Source organism: Aythya fuligula, chromosome 1 (genome assembly GCF_009819795.1).
Source record: "Aythya fuligula isolate bAytFul2 chromosome 1, bAytFul2.pri, whole genome shotgun sequence".
In the NCBI taxonomy this organism is placed as follows: Eukaryota; Metazoa; Chordata; class Aves; order Anseriformes; family Anatidae; genus Aythya; species Aythya fuligula.
In genome coordinates, this window is record NC_045559.1 from 206,366,590 (window position 1) to 206,386,165 (window position 19,576).

The following is a 19,576-nucleotide window of genomic DNA, read 5'->3' on the forward strand; positions in this document are numbered from 1 at the left end:
GGAGCTGGGGGGGGGTTTGGAAGGAGCTGGGGGTGCTCGGAGCCAGGGTGCTTGGAGCTGGGGGTGCTCAGAGCCGGGGGTGTTTGGAGGGAGCTGGGGGTGCTCAGAGTCAGCGTGCTTGGAGCTGGAGCTGCTCGGAGCTGGGGGTGCTCTGAGCTGGGGTGCTTGGAGCCAGGGGTATTTGGAGACGGGTAGGCTCAGAGCTGGGGGTGCTCAGACCCAAGGTGCTCGGAGCTGGAGGAGTTTGGAAGGAGCTGGGGGTGCTCTGAGCTGAGGATGCTTGGGGCTGGGGGTGTCTGGAGGGAGCTGGGGGTGCTCGGAGCCGGGGTGCTCGGAGCTGGGGGTGCTCAGATCTGGGGTGCTCGGAGCCGGGGGTGCTCGGAGCCGGGGCAGCGGGGGGATGCTGGCAGGGTCCTGCGGCGCTGGGCAGCGCCCGGGGAGCGGCGGGGCCGGGGCAGGAGCGTCTCTGGCTGGGCTGGCGCTGCGCCCGGGGCTGCCCCTCACAAGAGGACGCAGGGCTTCTTGGGCTTGGCCGGGGTGGGGTTGAGCACGGCTCGCACCGCCTCCGTGAAGACATCCTTGATGCCCTCCTGGTTGAGCGCGGAGCACTCCAGGTACTTGACGGCGTGGATCTGCTTGGAGAGGCTGATTCCCTGCTGGGTGGTGATGGGCGCCTGGTTCTGCTCCTTGAGCTTCTTCATGGTCTCGGGGTTGTTCCTCAGATCCTTCTTGGTGCCGACGAGGAGGATGGGCACGCTGGGGCAGTGGTGGCACACCTCGGGGTACCACTTGTGCTTGACGTTCTCGTAGGAGGGCGGGCTGGCGATGGAGAAGCAGATGATGAAGACGTTGGTCTGGGGGTAGGAAAGCGTCCGCAGGCGGTCGTACTCCTCCTGGCCGGCCGTGTCCCAGAGGTTTAAGTTAATAGTCCTGCCATCCACCGTGTTCTGGGCGCTGTAGTTGTCGAAGACGGTGGGGATGTACTCCTTGGGGAAGGCGTTGGTGGTGTAGCAGATGAGGAGGCAGGTCTTCCCCACCGCCCCGTCGCCCACCACCACGCACTTGATGCTCTGCATCCCGCTGGCCTCGGCGTCCCCCGTGTCGGCCCTCAGCAACCTGTGGGGTAGGGGGAGGAAAAGGGGTCAGGGAGCGGAGCCACAGGACACAGCCCCGCTGCCTGCAGCCCCTGCGGTGCTCAGAGACCCCAAAGGGGATCCGTGTCCCAATGGCATGGAATAAATGTGCCACCGGGGAGCACGTCTTCCACAGGGTGCTGCAGCACCCCGTGCCATGCCGTGCCATGCCGTGCCATGCCGTGCCGTGCCACCAGCCCCGCTGTAAGGCCACCACCGCCCCCAGCAGCTGTGTTTATCCCCAGCCCCGGCGCACGTTTCCCTCTTTGCCTTCCTCCGGCTCCCTCTGCGATTCCCATCAGGGCCGCATCCTGCTGCCCATCCTGCTGCCCTTCCTGCGGGACCGGGGGGCCGGCAGCCCCCTTCCCGGGGGCAGGGTCCCGCTATCAGCGGGGACGAGGACCCCGAGGGCTGCTTGGGGGGAGGATTTATCTCGGTCGGGGACCGAGGCTCACGCGGGGCTCACGCGCGGTGCCGGCACCACGGGGAGGGAGCGGGGCCATGGCCACGAGGAACGAGGGGGACGGGGACCCGACGCTGCCCGGTGGCTGGGTGGAGGGGTCCCGGGGGGGGGTGAGCACGGCTGGGGCAAAGGCAACGGGGCCGTGCCCCCTGCCCCCCATGGGGAAGTCTCTCTTCCTCTTCCCGCGCTGACACCGGCTTCCTGCCCGCGGGGGCGGCTGCGCTGTGCCCCCCGCCCTGCCTGGCTCGGGGCCCGGCCCCGCGCCCCCCACCCCACAGCTTTAGGGAGCTCCCCAGGGTGTGGGTGCTGGGTGCACCGCGTTCCCCACCCCGTGCAGGAGCCGCTGGGGCCGGCTCGGTTTGGGGTTTTTTAATCTCTTTTCAGTACAGAGGAGCCGGCACAAGCGCGGCTTCCTGCAGCCAGCTCTGTTCCCAGTTCCTGCGGGTTGGACCCCACGCAGGGCTCAGCCCCCTCCCGACCCCCTCTGCACACCCCAGCCCTGCTGCGGGGACCCCACGGGACCCCACGGGACCCCACGGCACCAGGCTGAGGGGCTGGGGGGGGGGACCTGGGGGGGCTCTGCCCAGCACGGGGCCGGGGACACCCATCCGGAGAGCGGCCGGGGGGGGCTCAAGGAAGCCGCTGGCGGTCTGTAAATACCCAGGGGACGGACACGGGTGGGAAGAGCGGCCGGAGCCCGAGGACAATGCTGGCAGGAGAACAAATGGGCAGGAGCCGGCCCCGGTGTGCGCGGGAGGAGGCTGCAGCAGCGGGGCCGGGGCCCTGCTCCTCCACGCAGCGCCTCGGGCAGCGGGGACGGTCCCACCGCTGCCAGATCCTGGTGATGGGACCACCGTGCTGCCCCCCAAAGCATCCCGATGTGGTGGCAATCATGGGAACCACGCGTGTCCCTGTCCCTGTCCCCGTCCCCATCCCCATCCCGGTCCCAAGAAAGTCAGCAGGGCCGCAGGGGCAGTGCCCATGTGGAAGCGGCCGTGCCCCTGAGACCATCGCCACCGCAGGGAACGTGGCCAAGCCACGGGGCTGCCCCTGTGGGAAGGGTCCCCGCAGCCCCCCGGGGGCTGTGAAGGCCCCGCACAGCCCCGGCACCACGGGCACGGCTGGCTCTGGGTGTAGGGATGGGGACATGGACACGGCAAGGGCACCCACAGGCACGGTGGCAGCGGGCACGGGGCTCACCGAGTGCGGCACCGCGGCACCTGCCGAGCCCCAGCTCATCCTCAGAGGGATGGAGCCACCCCAAAACCCACACCAAACGGGATCAGGGGCTGCACCTTGCTCCCCCTGTGCCACGGTCCCCGAGCATCCCGCTCCGGGGCTCTCGGGGCTCCGTCAGCCCCACGGCTCCTGCCCCGTGGTGCCCGGGGCCACCCGGCCCCAGCCATGTCCCCAATCCCGGCCCCGCTCTGCACAAGGCCGCTCTGTTCTCCCGGGAAGCTCTGGCAAACCCCACTGCTGCCGGCAGCTCCTTAACCCCTTCTCACCCCACGGGGAGCCTCGGTCACGGCACGGTGCCCCCGCAGCTTCCCGGGGTGCCCCGGCCCCAGGACACCCACTGCTGAGGCCAGGAAGGTTTGGGGGCATCCCCATGGCACACACCCCACAGATCCAGCCCCACGCTGGCCTCAGCTGTCCCCAAAAGGCCATGGTTGCTGCTGGGGATGGGGCTGGCCATGCTTTGCCCCATGGGTGCGGGATCACCCCATTAGGGTGCGGGATCACCCCATTTAGGTGCAGGATCACCCCATTTGGGGTGGGATCACCCCATTCCTGCTCAGCCCTGGGGTCACAGACCCTGCTGGGGGCTCCAGGGGCAATGGGATGGGGCAGACGAGGTGCAGCGGGTTTTGGGAACAGCCCTCGTGCGCGACCTGGGGACGAGGGGCAGGGGGTGGCAGGAGGGGCCCCTTCCCTGCCCCACAGCCCGGCCCCACACCCCCGCCCCGGCCCCGTGGGGCCCCCACAGCCCCGGCCCGGCAGGAGGAGGGGAAACCGGGGGAGGAAGAGGAAGAGGAAGAGGAAGAGCAGGGACACGGCGGGGGCTCGGCACCACCGGGCCACCGCGGCCGGGCTGCGGGGTGCCGGGGAGGGGCTGCGGGGTCTGGGGGTGATTCATCCCCCGCCGGGATGGGAGAAACGACTCATCTCGGCTTCAGCAGAAAAGGGAAGCAAAACCTCCATCCCTCCATCCCTCGCAGCCGGGGCACCCCCTGTCCCCCCCCTCACCCCCCCGCTGGGTTTTTCCGCTGGGGGAGCGCAGCCGGCGCACGGGGCAGGGCGCCCGTGGGGCTGCGGGACACGGCACGGCCCCACAGAGCCCAGCACTGCACCCCACACCCCACACCCCACACCCCACACCCCACACCCCACACCCACGCTGCCACCTGCCCCACACCGTGCGCCCCACAGCCGCAATCCCTGCTGCACCCCACGGCACGCACCGTGCGCCCCACACCGTGCGCCCCACACCGTGCGCCCCACACCGCGCACCCCACACCGCACAGCCGCTGCCTTTCCCCACCCCATGCTCCGTGCACCCTGCCCACCTCTCCCCGAGGTCCTTCCCACGGCAGCGACCCTGTCCCGGACAGACGGACGGCCCCGGACAGCCGGACACCACAGCGGGGTTCCCCCGGCCGCAGCCGCTGTGCCAAGGGGGCCCCGCTCTGCAACGTGACTTTGTGGGTTCCCCTGAGGAGAAGGCTCCTGGAGGGGGCTCCCTGACCCTGCAGCACCCATAGGTGCTGTCAGGGGACGGGCAGAGCACCCCGCACCCCCCCGCAGCCCCTTCCCCACTGCACGGCCCCCACCCCAGCTACCAGAAAGAGGAAACTCATCAAACCCAAAAACACGGAGCAGGGAGCCCCGCAGGGGCCGAGCCGCAGGGAGCGGGGCGATGGGTGCTGGGACCCCGATCCATGGGAACCTCCCCACGGCTCCCCCACGGCCCGGGGGGGCCCCGGCCCCACTGCAGTAGCACCGACACCGTCTGTGCTGAGAAAAAGGATTTGGGGTTTCCCCCGTTTTCGGGCTGCAGGCCCTGCCCGAGCCATTTCCTCATCCTGCTCCCGGCGCTTCCGAGCGCAGCCCAAGGGGGGGGGTCCAGACCCTGCTCCCCCCCTGGTGCGTTTGGGGGATTTGCACTGCAAATGTCACACAGGCACCAGGGGGGCATTTGGGAGATGGGGAGAAGGGGACGGTGATGGGGACATCATCGCAATGCTCTGCGCCTTGTGGGATGGGGATGGGATGGGATGGGATTGGGATGGGGATGGGATGGGATGGGATGGGATTGGGATATGGGATGGGATTGGGATTGGGATGGGGATATGGGATGGGATTGGGATGGGGATGGGAATATGGGATGGGATGGGGATAGAGGGATGGGGATGGGGATGTTGGGGACACCTCCCCGTCCCTTTTGGGGTATGTGGGGGCTCTGCAGTGCTGCAGACCATCCCCGGGACCTCGTGCCCGGCGTGTGGCCCATCAGGTGCCGCGAGGAAGAGGAGGGGAGGACCCCACAAACCCCCCCCCCGTGTGCCACAGCGTCCCCGGAGAGGGGCTGGGGGCTCCTTTTTGGGGTCTCCAGCAGCCGCCGGGACCTGGGGCTGGGCGAGCGGCTCCGCGGGACCCTATTGGGGCGGGGGGCGAGCGGCAGCACCCAAGGGTGCCCCCAGCGGGCTGCAAGGGGACGCAAATCGGCGGCACCCCCCCGGACCCCCCGGCATCCAGGACCCCCCGGCGCCCCCGAAGGGGGGCGCCGGGGGGTCCTGGATGCCGGGGGGTCCGGGGGGGTGCCGCCCCCACGATCTCCCCCCCCCCCCCCCCCAATTTCCCACAGCACTCACCCCGGGGCATGGCGCTGGCTTGGTGGGGAGGGGGCTGCGCTGCGCTCCCCCCCCGGGCGGGCGGCCCGAGAGCTCCCGACACACACACAAAAAAAATAAAAAATAAAAAAAAAAAACTTTCCTCCCGCCGCCGAGCCCCGGCCCGCCCCCGCCGCTTCCTTCCTGCTTTGGGGAGGTGGGGGGGGGGGTTGGGGAAAAAAAATTTAAAAAAAATAAAAAAATAAAAAAATAAATTGGGGGGGCCGTGGGCACGGCAGGAGGAGGGCGTGGGAACGGCGGGGGGAAGGGGGATCCCCCGGGGGGGGGGCAAACGCCCCCTTTTTGCAACCCCCCCCCCCCCTGCCTCCCCCCCCCCCCCTATATTGACCCCCCCCCGGAGCAGGGCAGGGCGCTGCGGGGTCCTGCTGCCACCCAGAGGAGGGATGGGGCAGGGGGGGGGCTGCTGGGTGGCACTGAGAGGAGGGGGGGGGGTCCCACGCCTGGGGGATGCTGTGGACACGTCCCCAACTCGGGTCCCAACGTGAATCCTGGCCCCGTCACATCCTACCCCATCCCCATCCTCATCCTCATCACCATCCCCAAGCCATCCTCACCCCTATCCCATCCCCATCCCATCCTATATCTTAACCCATCCCCATCCCATCCCATCTCCATCTATATTTCATCCCCATCCCAATCCCAATCCCCTCTCCATCCCCATCCCATCCCATCCCCATCCCCATCCCCATCCCCATCCCCATCCCCATCCCCATCCCCATCCCTGTTCTTTCCCATCCCCATCCCATTCCATATCCATCTGTATCTCATCCCCATCCTCATCTCATCCTGCCCCAATCCCCTCTCCATCCCCACCCCATCCCATCCCATCCCCATCCCATCCCCATCCCATCCCCATCCCCTCCTTATCTCCATCCCATCCCCATCCCATCCTATATCTTAACCCATCCCCATCCCCATCCCATCCCATGTCCCCATCCCAATCCCATCCCCATCCCACACCATCCCCATCCCATCCCATGTCCCCATCCCAATCCCATCCCCATCCCATCCCCATCCCCATCCCAATCCCATCCCCATCCCCATCCCATCTCATCCCCATCCCCATCCCCGTGCCCTGGTGCCGGGAGCCAGCTGGGGGCCCTGGGGGCTGCGGGGGGCCTGGGCTGCATGGGGCCGCAGGGAGGGGATCCTGCCCCTCTGCTCTGCACTGGGCACTGCAGGAGGGTCCCCACACACCTGTAGAGGCCCCCCCACACCTGTAGGACCCCCCCCCGGCCGTTCCTGCCCAGAGAAGCCACAAGGCTGGGGGCGAGCGGGGTGGGGGGGGACAGCGGTCCCGTCCCCTCTTCCACCCACAGTGGTCACCCATCCAAGCTTCACACGCGGCCCCTCCTGCTTAGCTTCCGCGCCGCGCCTCGCGCCCAGCCCTCTCACCCCCCCCTCACGGCCACCAGAGGGCGCCGCGGCTCAGCGGCAGCGGCGGGAGACGGGGAGGGGGGGAGAGGGAGCGGAGGGGGCGTGGCCAGGAGCCCTCCCGCCATTGGCTGGGCGTGCCGGCGCTTGGCTCCGCCCCCTGTCAGCGAGCGCGCGGCGGCACGGGCGGGGCGGGGCGGGGCGGGGCGGGGCGGGGAGAGACCACGGGGGCAGGGCGCGGGGGGGGGGCGGAGGGAGAGACCACCCCGGGTGGGCGGGGGGGGGGGCCGGCCCGCGCCGCCCCCGCTGCGTGAGCGGCCTCAGCCCGCAGCCGGCCCGGGGCGGGCGGAGCGGCCCCGAGGAACGGCCCCGAGCGGCCCCGAGCAGCGGCCCCATGGCTGTGCGGGTCGCCGCCGCCTTCTGCGTGCTGTGCGGCCTCCTCCTCGTCCTCCTGCAGCACGGCCGCGGCGAACGGGCCCCGGCACCGCACCTGGAGGACGCGGCCATCGCGGGTGAGGACGCGGGGACGGGAACGGCCTCAGGGCCCCTCAGGGTCCCCTCAGGGTCCCCTCAGAGCCCCCTCAGTCTCCTCAGGGCCCCCTCAGAACCCCCTCAGGATCCCCTCAGCCTCCCCTCAGAGCCTCCTCAGGGTCCCCTCAGTCCCCCCAGAGACACCTCAGGGTCCTTCAGAGCCCCCTCAGGGTCCCCTCAGCCCCATCACAGCCCCCTCAAAGCCCCCTCAGAGCCTCCTCACGGCCCCCTCAGTCCCCAGAGCCCCCTCAGGGCTCCCTCAGAGCCACCTCAGAGCCTTCAGGATCCCCTTAGAGCCCCCTCAGAGTCCCCTCAGGGTCCCCCCAGCCCCCTCAGAGCCCCTCAGCCCCTCACAGCCCCGGGAGGGCCCCGCGCTCCGTGCCCGCCGCCCAGCCGGGCCCCAGGGCTCCGGGCACCCCCCCAGCGCCTCAGCGGGGCCGCCCCGTGCTCCCCTCTCAGCCCCGTTTCCCCCCGGTACCCCTCCGGCACAGCCCCGGGGCTCCCCCTGGCCGTGCCCGCAGCTGGTACCCGGGGTCTGGGGCTGCTCGGGGCCGGCAATCGGTTGGGGCCCCGGGGAGGTGCCTGGCTCAGGGCATGGGCCCTGCTTCAGGCCCGTGGCTGGGCTGTGTCCTGGCCCTGCTGGGAGCCCGGCTCAGCACCGCGGCACCAGGGCTCGGGGCTGCGGGGTGAAGGTGCCCAGATGGAGCCAGGCACCCTGAAGGCCTTTGGGGCTGGCTGGGGGTAACGTGGAAAGTCGCTGGGATCCCGCCAAGGGGTGAGCTGTCAGGAGCTCGGTGCCTGGTGTGCAGGGAGCTGGGTTCACCTCGCTGGTAGCCTGGTTTACGGGGCGCCTTTCTGCTTAGTGCAGCCCGTGTGCTGCCTGCTCTGCTGGAAGTTGTTTTTGTGCCCCCCGTATGTGAGCTTAAAGTCCTTAAGCCGGTTCGCATCCAGCCCGCTCCATTAAGGAAACTGGATCTCTGCCGTCCTTTTGATGAAGCAAGGTTTATGCCTCCAAGGAATTTTCGGGTGAGTTATTTTTGGAGGCCCTGCAGAAGTGTGGCGGCCCTGGTGATTCAGCTGCTGCCTCGCTGTTCCCTCGCAGCCGTCGGTGCAGGGAGGGCGCGGGTCCCAGGACCTGCTGCCCAGGCTGCCCACAGGTGGGGTTTTCCTGCAGGAGGGCTTCGTTCTTCTCCACGCCGTCAGCTTTTCTCTGCTGGCACATTCTGGTTCCTTCTGGGCGCGCAGTGCTGCAGAGCAACACGTGGCACCTCGCAGGCTGCAAACCCAGACACGCGTTCATACGGAGCGGGGCCCTTCAGCCTGAAGGCCGGCAGCTCCTGGCACAGCCACGCCGTGTACGGGGGTCTCGGTGGTGCTTGTTGCACTCTGGTAACACACCTTAATGTAAACGTGCCCTTTGAGATCGTGTGGCCACTTGCTTTGTAACTTTTAGGGCCACTGCCCGTAGCCTGGCACAGTGAGCAGCCCCAGGCAGCAGCACGCCGCTTTTCTCCTCGTCCCCAGCAGCGCAGGCTCTTATCGTGAAGCAGGGGCGGGTGTTTGACACATTTTCGAAAGTGAAAGGGTTCCGTTTATTTATTTGTTTGACATGCCACGATTTTAATGATTTAAAAAAAAAAAAATTGGACGGCTCTGGTCACTTTTCCCTGGAGCAGGGGGTGCCGTGTCCCAGGAGATGCAGGGAGGCTGTGTGCCAGAGCAGAACTGTGGCCTCAGTGCTGTCTGCTGCTCAGGCTCGGCTGCTGGTGTTCCTCTGCACACCCCACGGGCACAGCGATGCGCTTTGCTGGGCGTTTGTGCATGGTTTGGGTCCCAAGATTTCTGAGTGAGGGTTTGAGCAGAGCGGTTTTGTGTGTGGAGGAAAGTCAGCGCTGGTGACCGGGCTCTGGGGGGAAAACCAGATCAGATTTTCTTCTGGCTTCGACTCGTTCACAGGCTGCTGGTGAACGCTTCATCCTTAATCTTCCCGTGCCGGTATCAGATTCACGCTGGGCTGCTCTCAAAAGGGCAGGAGCCATTTCGTAAGGCCCGGGGAGCCTCGCTGCGTGGGTCAGTGCCGCGGAGCCAGGAGGGGCGGCGAGGGGGTCCCGAAGCTGCCCGCGAACACCTCACCGAGCAGCGCCGTGACCCGGGGAGCCCGGGCAGCGGCCGCCCCGCGTTGCGCAGGATGTGCTGACGGCCGGCCTGCCGGTAGGATTGTTTTCACCCACACGTGGTTATTTTTAGCCCCAGCCCGTCCGGCTGCACGCCCGGCCCGGGGCTCTCGCTGTGCCGTTCGCACGCCCCCCTGCCGGCGGCGGGGACGGAGCCGAAACCAGCGGCGCTGCCAGGAAGGGGCTGCTCCTCTTTGCAGCTCCCTGCTGGGACCTCACGGCCACCAGTGTCCATCCGGCCCGTGGGGACGGGCTCGTGTGTCCTGCTGTCTGCGTGGCCTTCAGCTGCGCGTCGCGGCCGCTTACGTCAGGGGGGAGCACGCACGGCGCTTCTGCTGAGCCTCGGGAACTGGTGCATGGGATCGCAGTGAACGCGGTGAGCGCCTCAATGGTCCGAGCTGGTGTGGCTGAGCTTGCTCCTCTTCTCCTGTCATCGCTGCCAGGGACATCGCTGGAGATGCGGGGAAGGTGCAGGGGCTGTGCCGGGGGTGGTGGTGTCTTTTCTGGCTTCCTTGGCCGTGGCACCGCTCACCTGAGCTTTGTTAGGTTGCCACCAGCCCCGTCCCCTTCCAGCCACAGGGAAATGGCAGTCTGTGCCCCTCTGAGCCTCGGTGTGCCCTCAGAGTGCTCTGTGGGATCCTCCATGTGCGTGGCAGGCCGTGCCTGCCCCCTTCTGCGTGTGCTCCCAGTGGCCTGGTGCTGGGCTCCAGCCCCTGCTCTGCCGGCATTATTTGGGCAGGGGCTGAGCTGGGTGTGGATTTACCCCGTTTCTCCTTCCTGCAGGAGCCTGGAGGGGTCCAGCTGGGATCAGCCCCGAGCAGAGCAGGGGCACTGGGGCTGCCATGGGACCAGGATTTGTCCCGTGTTTGTGCTGTGCAGCAGCACCCCTCTTTTTCTTCCTTCTTCTCCACGCCTGCTTCCCTGTCGGGGTTCCTAGATCCTGAGGTTTCTGGGATCTGCTCCTGTCTGAGTGGTGTTTGGCAGAGCAGAGCCGTGCCCCAGCTGCCCTGGGGGCTGCCACGTGCTGGTGGCAGTGTGCGGGTGGTGTCAGAGGGAACCCGAAAGCAGGTGCCCAAAACCATTCTGGTGACCTGTAGGGCTCTGAGGGAAAGCTACACAGAGAGGATATCGGTGATAACAAAGCGAGTGTGCCAAAGGGGGCTGCAGCCACAAGCTTCTAACTGCTCGTTGCTTTGATCAGGATAAAGAAAAAAATGTTTTCTGGATGATTGTGGTGTGACCACAGCAGGACGTGGCCGTAACGGGGCCTTCTGGAAGCACCGCGTGGTGACCATCACCGGTGGGAGCACCCCAAGGGGCGGTTACCTCTACACCTCCTGGTTTAAATATTATATTGGGTACTGTGGTTGCTGGTTGTTTAACTGGTGGAGCATTGTCACTGCATTTCTTTCATGCTATTTCACGTTCACCTCACCCACCACGATGCCAAAATCCGCACCTGTCCTCTGTTCCGTTGCCAGAACCTCTGATTTCGTGCACGGCAGCAAGGGAGCTGCACAGCCGGGTGCTGGTGGGGGTGGCACGGGGGGTGCCCGAGGTGGTGTGGAACTGGGCGCTCCCTGCTGCTCCTCGCCCTCCGTGACCTGACTCCTCCGAAGTCACCATTTCTGTAATAACTTCATGGCCTCACCTTTCCCACAGGCCTGGAGGGGCTCGTGAGGCACCTGGACCCGCTCGCTTTTTCTTGCTTTTAAACAAAACGCTTTCAAAAAGCGGCGCTGTCCCCGAGGCTCCGAGGCTTTCGTTACCGTGCCTCTTGTTCTAGCTGCAGCCGTTCCCTGCCGGCGCTTTCACAGAGCAGAGGCTGCTCTTGCTGGGCAGCTTGAGGACATCTCCGTGGAAGAGAAGTGTTTTTTGACGTGCCAGCTCAAAGTGTGGCCGTGGGGCCGGCCGAGGCAGCTCGCTGGGTGCCCCTTCCCCACCGCGGGGCAGCCGGTGCTGGTGCGGCTCTGGCAACGCACACCTCCTGCTTGGGGCAGTGCCACTGCTTCTGGGAACGCGTTAAAGAAACGCTACCAGAAAACAGGGAGTCTCCTGCTTGGGTGGCACGGCCTGCGCTTTTTTTTTTTTTTTTTTTTCAGGGAAGAAATTTTATCTCCAGGAACCGGCGTTCTGAGAGCTGGAGAAGTTCCCGTCCCTTGGCAGCGACCGCGGCCCGGTGCCTGCGGAGCGCGTGTGAGAGGAGAGCCTCCAGGGTTACTTGGGGCCTGCTCGTCCTCCTGGGGGAGAGGAGAATCCAACGTTAACCACATGGAAATCGTAGGCAGAGGGAGGCTGAATGGACAGCACAGGGACATAAGTGGCACCTCCTTGCTTCAAGCCCCGATCCACGTAACGCGGTGCCGTGGCCGCAGGCAGGTGCTGGGGAGGAAAACGGGGCTGGTGCTGCTGGGGCTGGGGAGGCTGAGGCTCCATTCAGCCTTTTGCTGGCTCCTTCCCAGATCCTCAGCCTTCAAACTGCCCCGCTCAGAACCATCCCGTCCCCACAGGGGTGGCGTTTGGGTGTTTTATGGCTCTGTCTGTGTCGGGCTCGCAGGGTGCCAGGGGCGTGTTGGTGACGCTGTGCACGTTACCTGCTCCTCCTGCTCCTCCTGCCAGCACGGAGCGGTGCCTGTCCTGCCCAGAGGCTGGTCCTGCGAGCCAAGCGTGTCACAGTGCCCTGGGTTTGATTTCGAGAGCTGAGTCGTGGTGAGGGAAGGGAGGCAAAAGGGCACCGAGCGCAATCCCACGTGGATCCTGTCGCTAAAAGGAGGCTGTACCAGCAGGCGATCCTCTGAGAGGAGCAGCTTTCCTCGAGGCTATCCCCTGCTTCTGAAACTGCTGCTGCAGCTCGTTAAGCTCGGAGGCTGATTACAGGAGGCAGCAGCATTTGCCCTGTGTGGTTCTCAGCGCTCAGGCTGCTCACCACTCCTCCCTTAACTGCTCGTTAGCCGCCGTCGCATTTCGGTTTTGAGAGTCCTTATCACACGACCTTCACGTTCAAACGCCTGGCTGCTTCCCAACTTATTTAGCTGTGAAGCAAAGCTGGGGAGGGAGAAACAAAACTGGGAGCAGGCAGGAGCCCGGGAGGCTGCGGCTGCCTGCTGGCCATGGGGAGATGTGGCTGGAGGCGTTTGCTGCCGCGTGTGGCTGGGAGTCCCCCGGGCTGGGCAGGGTGGCTGCGTGGCTCCCTGCAGCTCTCCCCCAGCCCAGGCTGTGTGAGCAGCACGGCCTCTTGGCCCCGCTCAGCTCTGGGGCCTGTCCTCTCCCCCCTTCGTGCCCCAAGGGCTCGCTGCCAGAGCCCAGAGGCGTTCCTCGAGGGCGTGAGGCTGCCCTGCTGCCCCGAGCCTTTGGTTTTTCCTCGTCTCTCTCAGCCAGCCCCTGCGGTCCCGTCTCGCTGACTCTGCCTCTGTAACTGCAGCTCCTCCTTCAGCGGCTGATGCTGGCCCTTCGGCAGGGGCAGAGGACGCGGCCGCAGCTCCACAGCGGGGTCGGCTCTGACCTGGAGCCTCCCTGCACCGCTGCTGCAGGCCTGGGAGAGGAGCTGGTGGCCGGGGCGGGCAGCAGGGCTGTGCCCCAACGGGGCCCTTCTTGTCACCTGCGGCTGCAGGGCAAAGCACCCGGCGCTGGGCTCGGTGTGAAAGTCACCAGAGGAGCACAAGGAAGTCATTAAAGCCACTGCGCACGGCTTACGTACGCAAACGGTCCGCGCCTGTTTGTTTTATCTTCATGAAATAGTATCAGACGCTTGTTTGTTTGCGTGACCGGCCTATTTTTAAGTAACCTATTTTTTCCACGTTGGAAACTACACAAACTCGTGGTGTGTCGCGGGCATCTGCACGGGCTGGGCTGCCCTCGGGAACCGCCTGCTCCTGGGGGCTGCGGTGGGCACCGGCCCCCTCCCCAGGGGCTGTGGAGACGTGCAGAGGAGGAATCATCTGCCTTGGGCGTGCAGATCAGGGCCGTGGAAGTGCAGGAGGCCTCGCTGCCCCCAGCCAGCCTTCAGAAAGTGGTGGAGAGAGGGGGGAACCGGTGGGCAGCAGGCACCGCTCCGTGCCTCGTGCGGGGCGGCGAGGCGCTGGCTTCATGGCGAGGTGCTCCGTGTGCTGCTGTCCCCAAAAGGAGGAGTGTTGAGGTCAGCTCAGTTCACTACTCTAGGTTTTCGAGCTCCGGTGCCTGAATTTCTGCAATTCTTGGAGGCTGGAAGCATAATAAACAGGAGAACTTGAAGAATGTTCCGCATCGGAGTTGTAAATGAACAGCCTGCTTGTTTGCTGCTGGAGCCAAGCTTCGTGCTGCAGGCTGGGGGGAAGAGCTCAGGATTAGAGCTGCTAAGCAATGTGTGTTTAGGTCGGGGAGGGTGCCAGTGCAGAATTAATTTGTGACTAAGCAAAAAAAAAAAAAAAAAAAATAAGATGCTGTTTTTTCCTTGATATCAACAGATGCAGGATAAAACCTCGTCTGGGGGCCAGACATAACTTCTGAAGATATTATTGCCCAGGTCGCTGCTGTTGTTAATGCTGCCCAGCTGCCTGCTGCCCTGAAGCTGCAGAACTCGGTGTGTCACCTTGTGCCGGCCCGCGGGCCCGGTGCTCGCTGCGGAAGGTCTCCAGGTTTTGGTGTATGTGAGGGGGAGCTCCGAGCAGCAGGCCCGGAGCAGCGTCTCCTCGTTAATTACTCCCGCACGCGGCGGCTGTCAGCACGGGGCGGTGGCGGTGTCACAGCTCGCGGCTGAAGTGTTGAAGGGCCCTGCAGCTCCCGTGCAGCCGCGGGGCTTTCTCCTCTTCGTGGCGTTTTGCAGCAGGATCAGCGTCTGCCCCCTGATCTCCACGCAGGCATTAAGCTCGTAGGAGGGTGTAAATAAATAAGGAAGAAGGGATTTGTGCGAAAATGACCGAAAACCACCCCGACCATTCCATTTGGGGGAATGTCGGCGGTGACCCTGCAGGAGAGGAGCTGCGAGGTGGGGCAGTGGGTGGGGAGGGCGGCTGATGCTGGGCACGGGGAGCGTTTCCAGCCCCTGTTACCAGTGGGGGCTGCAGGAGCATCATCCTGCGGGGTTCCTGGAGCCCTCGTGTGCTCAGCATGCCCAGGGCCCTGCTGCTCTCGGTGGTTTCTTGTGGGTGGCACCGCTTCCTGAAGACTTGCACCCTGTGCTCTGTAGATAATTGTGTTTTCCTGTTACTTGTTTGCTCTAACTTGTACTGTTTTAAAAGAAAACGTGGCAGGGGATACTTGGGGGCACTCGGTGCCCCTCTTCCACGCTGTGCAGCGTGCCGAGTCCTCTGGAAGTTTTTCTTACGGCTCTTGGTAGGGAGGAAGGGAGATGGGGTCTCAGTTGTTGTTTCCTCCTTGCTTTTTCTTCTCATGGTGCCCGTGCACCTCAGTGAGGGTGCGATTCACCCCCCTGCGGTCATGTTGGTCTAACAGCCTGCTGTTCTGTGCCATCGCTGCGGCGCTGGGTGTCTTCAGGTGCAGCTTTCACCTCTCCTGCCCGTGTTAGGGGCGAGTTGGTCTCCAGAGCTGCCTGCTCGTGGTGCTGGTGCTGGCTGAGGTGAGTCCCTCGCTCAGCACCACGCGGTGCTGCCTTCTGGAGGCGCTCCGAGGGTCCGCACGGGGAGCTGGAGTCGGGGCCGTGGTGTCCCCGCGCCGTGCCGTGCCTCCAGCTCGCTGCAGCCTTACCGTCCGGATGAGTTTCCAGCTGGTTTGTTTTTCATCCCGTGGCTATTTTCAGCCGCTCAGCCTAACAAGGTGAAATGGCTGAGATGTTTTTCTGCTCCCTGTGGCTGTGCTATAAGGAGGCAGAGCACTCGCTCAGGCAGGCTCTCCGGTGGGGAGCGGCTCACCCCAGCCTCCTGCGTTTGGTAGCCCCTGGCTGTCTGCTGGCACGGCCCCTCTGCACCACTGGGCTCTGCGAGAGCCGTGGCCGGCCCTGATCAGAGCCCGGGGCTGTCTCCTGGGGGTGCTGCTCGTGTCTGGCAGCGTGGTGCTGCCCGAGGAGCCGGGGATGTCACCGCTCTTCAGAGCTGCAACTGGTCTCGTTATGCCTTGGCTGGAGGAAACCCTCAAACTGCCATCGGCTCGGGTAAGGTTAATAAGGGGAAGAAAACAAGACAAAGACTGGCTTGGTTGATGAGGAGGGAAACCCGTGAGTTAAGGTGGTTTCTGTGCAGCACCCACCAAATATCCGTGGGCCCTCACTGCAGGGGGAACTTTGGCACTTCGGGCTCCTCAGAGTTGGCTGCAGGCTCCGGTATCTTTAACCTCGTGGTGCTGTAGGACGTGGAAGCGCTCCTCTTCCTATTTCAGGTGGAGGATTAGCCTGCAGAGATCCCGTTGCCCTGCAGGAAGTCATCTGGCAGGGCCGGGACTTGAACCCTCTCCCAAATGTCAGGCAGGGGGCCCAGCCTGCGGACATCCATCATCGCAGGGCGCCACGAAGCGATTCCTCGTGGGGGAGTTCAGGGGAAGCCGCTTGGCTTCTGCAGCAAATCGAGCACCGGGCCGTGCGTCTGCTCACCTGCGGGCTCTGCTGCCCTGCCAGAGCCACCCCTTGCCTTCCGAAATGCTTCGGATGGAAGCAGCAAATTGTCCCAAAACCACGGCTTTTTCCCCCAGTTTATGGGCAGCCTGCTGGGCTCTGTTCGTCCTTCTTCACTCGGGTTTCACGCTGCGTGCCTCTGGAAGCTGTCACTGGTGGCACCGGGCGCATCAGACCCATTATAATTATGCTAATCTAAATTATGCTAATCTAAAAGCACAAACACAGCGTGAGGAACTGCCCAGCCCAACGCAGGCCTCTTGCCCACCACAGCTGAGCAAATCCCTCTGCCCCTCCAGGGAAAGGGAGGACCCCCAGGGCTCGGACCCCCCAGAGCAGCGCTTTTCCTTCAGTTTGGAGCCCTTTGCACACCTCCTTCCCTGCTCCTTCATCCGAGGGGGGAAGGCAGCTTGGAAATGGGTTTGTGGAAGTAGTTGGGGTTGGGATTGAGCTTCCCAGAAGCAGGCGGCCCGACAGAAGGGCTTGTGAGGCTGCCCTGTGAAGCTGTGACCTGGTTCACTGCCTTCTCGTCCCGGGCTGGAGCCCTTTGTGTTTGCTCAGGAGCAGCACATGGGGTGATGCGAGCTCTCCTTTATTTCGGTCCCGGCCAAACTCCTTGGAGGTTACCAAGCTCTTGGGGAAGGTTTGCTTGGTTGTGGCAGGCCGTGTGTGTGCTGCGGGTGCAGAGCCCAGCTGTACCACGGAGACAAGCTGCACTGGGAGGCGAGAAGGAGAAGGCTGTATCGTTCAATAGAGGCTGCGTGTGGCTGTTGGTAACTAACCCTTCCTGGAACTTGAAAACCCTTTTCCGTGCGTATTTTTCTGTTTCTGAGGGAGGAAAGCACTCTGCTAACCAGTAATTGTGCTGGATTTTAACTGCTGGGTGCTCGGCCCAAGAGAGGAGCTGTAAGAACAAGGCCATCTGGAAGAGACCACCTCAGGCTCCTGAGGTTTTGCAAGCAGAGGGACCCGAGGTGGCAGCGGCTGCAGCTTGAGGTGCGCGTGGAGGCTGCTGCAGAAGGTGCCCAAGGAAGGAAGGAGGCTGCTGCTCTGCTCTGCTCTGCTCTGGGACCGGGAACTGCAGGAAAATCGCCTGGTGGGGAACAGCAGGAGAGGCAGCTGCACGTCTTCCTCTGCACACTGATACTGGGAATAATTCCTGCCTAAAGAGCTAGAGACCAGAGCATCTCTTATTTTCTATTTAATGAGGTGTTATAAAGGATTCAGAGGAGGCTGGACTATGATTCCTGAGATCATAGAATGGCTCAGATTAGAAGGGACCTGAAAAATCCTCCAATTCCACCCCCACCAGGCCAGGCTGCCCAGGGCCCCATCCGGCCTGGCCTTGAACACCTCCAGGGATGGGGCATCCACAGCTCCTCTGGGCAGCCTGTGCCAGCGCCTCACCACCCTCTGAGTGACAAACTTCCTCCTAATGTCTAATCTAAACCGATCCCCTTTTAGTTTCAGACCATTCCCCCTTGTCCTATCATTAGCTACCTGACTAAAAGTCCTCCGTCCGTTTATAAGCCCCCTTTACGTACTGCCAGGAGGTCTCCCCGGAGCCTTCTCCCCTCCAGCTGCACACCCCCAGCTCTCCGCCTTCCCACAGGAGCGGTGCTCCCCCCTGCGTATCTGTGTTAGGATTTGGCACCGAATTTTATTGGTAGTCAGAGCTACACCTTTTGTAAACACAATCCTTGAATGTAGCTGATGTTAAACTATGAATCCACGTAACCCTGGTGCAGGACCAGAAATAACCCGCGGCTTCAAGCCTTTGCAGCTCTCCCTCATTCTGCCCTGACCACGTGCTGCTGCTGCTCGGGGCCGCGCTGTGTCCATCTGCAGGGGAGCCAGCGAGGAGCTGCCACTCGCCGATGGTGGCTTTGAAGGAAAATCAGATTTGGGGCAAACGAGTGGTTCTGGGGGGGTCAGCAGCAAGCGAGCAGTCTTTTTCTAGAGTGGCTCTCATCAGCTACAGCCACTCAGTAAAACAGAAACTGCTTCCATCCGATGGCCGAGGGGAAGGAGCTCGATTCAGGCTGCACAAGGTGAGCAGTCAGGCCGGAGACTTTCTTTCTCCCCCAATGCGTTCATGTAACGCAACGAATGCGTGTGACACGCTGGCCTGGAGATGAGTGCTAAAACTCATTTCCGCTTCTGTGGCTACCCTAATAGCTGGTAGAAGGCCCGGAGAACAGAAGCTAAAGGTCTAAGAGTCCTGCTGTGCTGGTACTTGTAACTCACGTGCGTAATGACGGGCTGCTTGGGGTGCAGCCCTAGCAGCTGAAAGGCTCTGAGCAGGGCTCTGTCAGCATCCTGCTGACGGCTCGGCTCCGTCACTTGTTTCCTGGCACAGAGGAGTGCTGGGGGTGACGTGCCTGCTCCTGGGGAGTGCTGCTGCCAGCACACCCAGCGGCTGTGCTCCTGTGGTGGGACTGCTCCAAAGCCTTGGGGCAGGGCAGAGGATTTAGGAAGAAATGCGATATACCTTGTAGTTTTTTCTTTTTTTTTTTCAGGCTAGCTGGTGAAGCCTGGAAGATAGAACAAGCTTTCAGCACAAAGGCTGGTTTTCTGAGCAAAGGGGACCAAAAGTGTGGCAAATCAAACTTGGGGCTCGCGTTGAGCCAGGAGCACCAGGGGCATGGGGCAGGGAGAGCCCAGGGGCTGCCCTTCCCAGCTCCGCTCCGGCGTCTGTCACGGCGAGGCTGCAGGAATGCTCCTGGGGGTTTGGGAACCGGCCGTGCCGAGCAGCTGCTGCAGCGTGAGCCCGCGGGCTGCTGGAGTCGAGGATTTCACACGTTTTCTTCCTTTCAGCCCCTGCACGGAGCTCTTTGTGCAGCTCTGAGTGCAGCGGGTGCCTTGTCCGTGGGCTCACCCAGCCCGGCACCCGAGCATCCCTCAGCCCTGGCTGGCAGCGTCCCCGTAATCGCCTCCCTCTTGGCTCTTTGCAGAAGGGACCAGATGGCTCCTTTCTGCCAGGATTTAATGATTTTAAAGCCGCCTAGAACAATAATTCCCTGCTCCTGAAGCATCTTCATGTCTGTGCAGTAACCAGATTGTTTTGATCTTTAATATTTAAGGCTATTACCTCTCTGCAGTGCGTTTCTTGTATTGCAGAAAATAATGGTCCCTTCCAGTTGTATTTTTTCTTCTTCAGAAACAGGCACTTAAGTAGCCTCTACTGTAGGTGGAAGCTGTGGTGGTCCGTAATTAACTTAAATGTAAATTGAGTGGTATTTTTCTGAATATACTTAGTGGGTGCTTGGAGTTCAGAGAATCACAGCATATCCTGAGCTGGAAGGGACCCACAAGGATCATCGAGTCCGACTCCTGGCTCCCCAGAGGACTACCCCAAAATCAAACTCGATGTCTGAGAGCATTGTCCACATGCTCCCTGAACTCCAGCAGCTCGGTGCCGTGACCTGGGCAGCCTGTCCCAGTGCCCG

General features: G+C 63.5%; 2 protein-coding genes across 6 annotated transcripts in view; one reads left to right on the forward strand and one right to left on the reverse strand.

Annotated features, from left to right (window-relative positions):
- Window positions 1-327: 327 nt before the first annotated feature.
- RHOG (ras homolog family member G) lies at window positions 328-5,547 on the reverse strand. The gene is made up of 2 exons (XM_032199338.1): window positions 5,469-5,547; window positions 328-1,116 (listed from the first exon to the last, which is right to left on the reverse strand). The coding sequence occupies exon 2, from the start codon at window positions 1,074-1,076 to the stop codon at window positions 501-503; it is 576 nt and encodes a 191-aa protein (XP_032055229.1). The 5' UTR covers window positions 1,077-1,116; window positions 5,469-5,547; the 3' UTR covers window positions 328-500.
- A 1,697-nt stretch (window positions 5,548-7,244) lies between these two features.
- The window catches only part of STIM1 (stromal interaction molecule 1), an 82,531-nt gene continuing 70,199 nt past the window's right edge, over window positions 7,245-19,576 (forward strand). For all 5 annotated transcript variants that reach the window (XM_032194993.1, XM_032195015.1, XM_032195008.1 and 2 more), the window contains exon 1: window positions 7,245-7,393. In XM_032194993.1, coding sequence (XP_032050884.1) covers window positions 7,276-7,393 — 118 coding nt within the window. In that variant the 5' untranslated portion in view covers window positions 7,245-7,275. The remainder of the gene's footprint in view (window positions 7,394-19,576) is intronic.

Excerpts from the sequence above, each read along its gene's own strand:
- RHOG (XM_032199338.1), bottom strand. The coding sequence starts at position 1,076 with ATGCAGAGCATCAAGTGCGTGGTGGTGGGCGACGGGGCGGTGGGGAAG.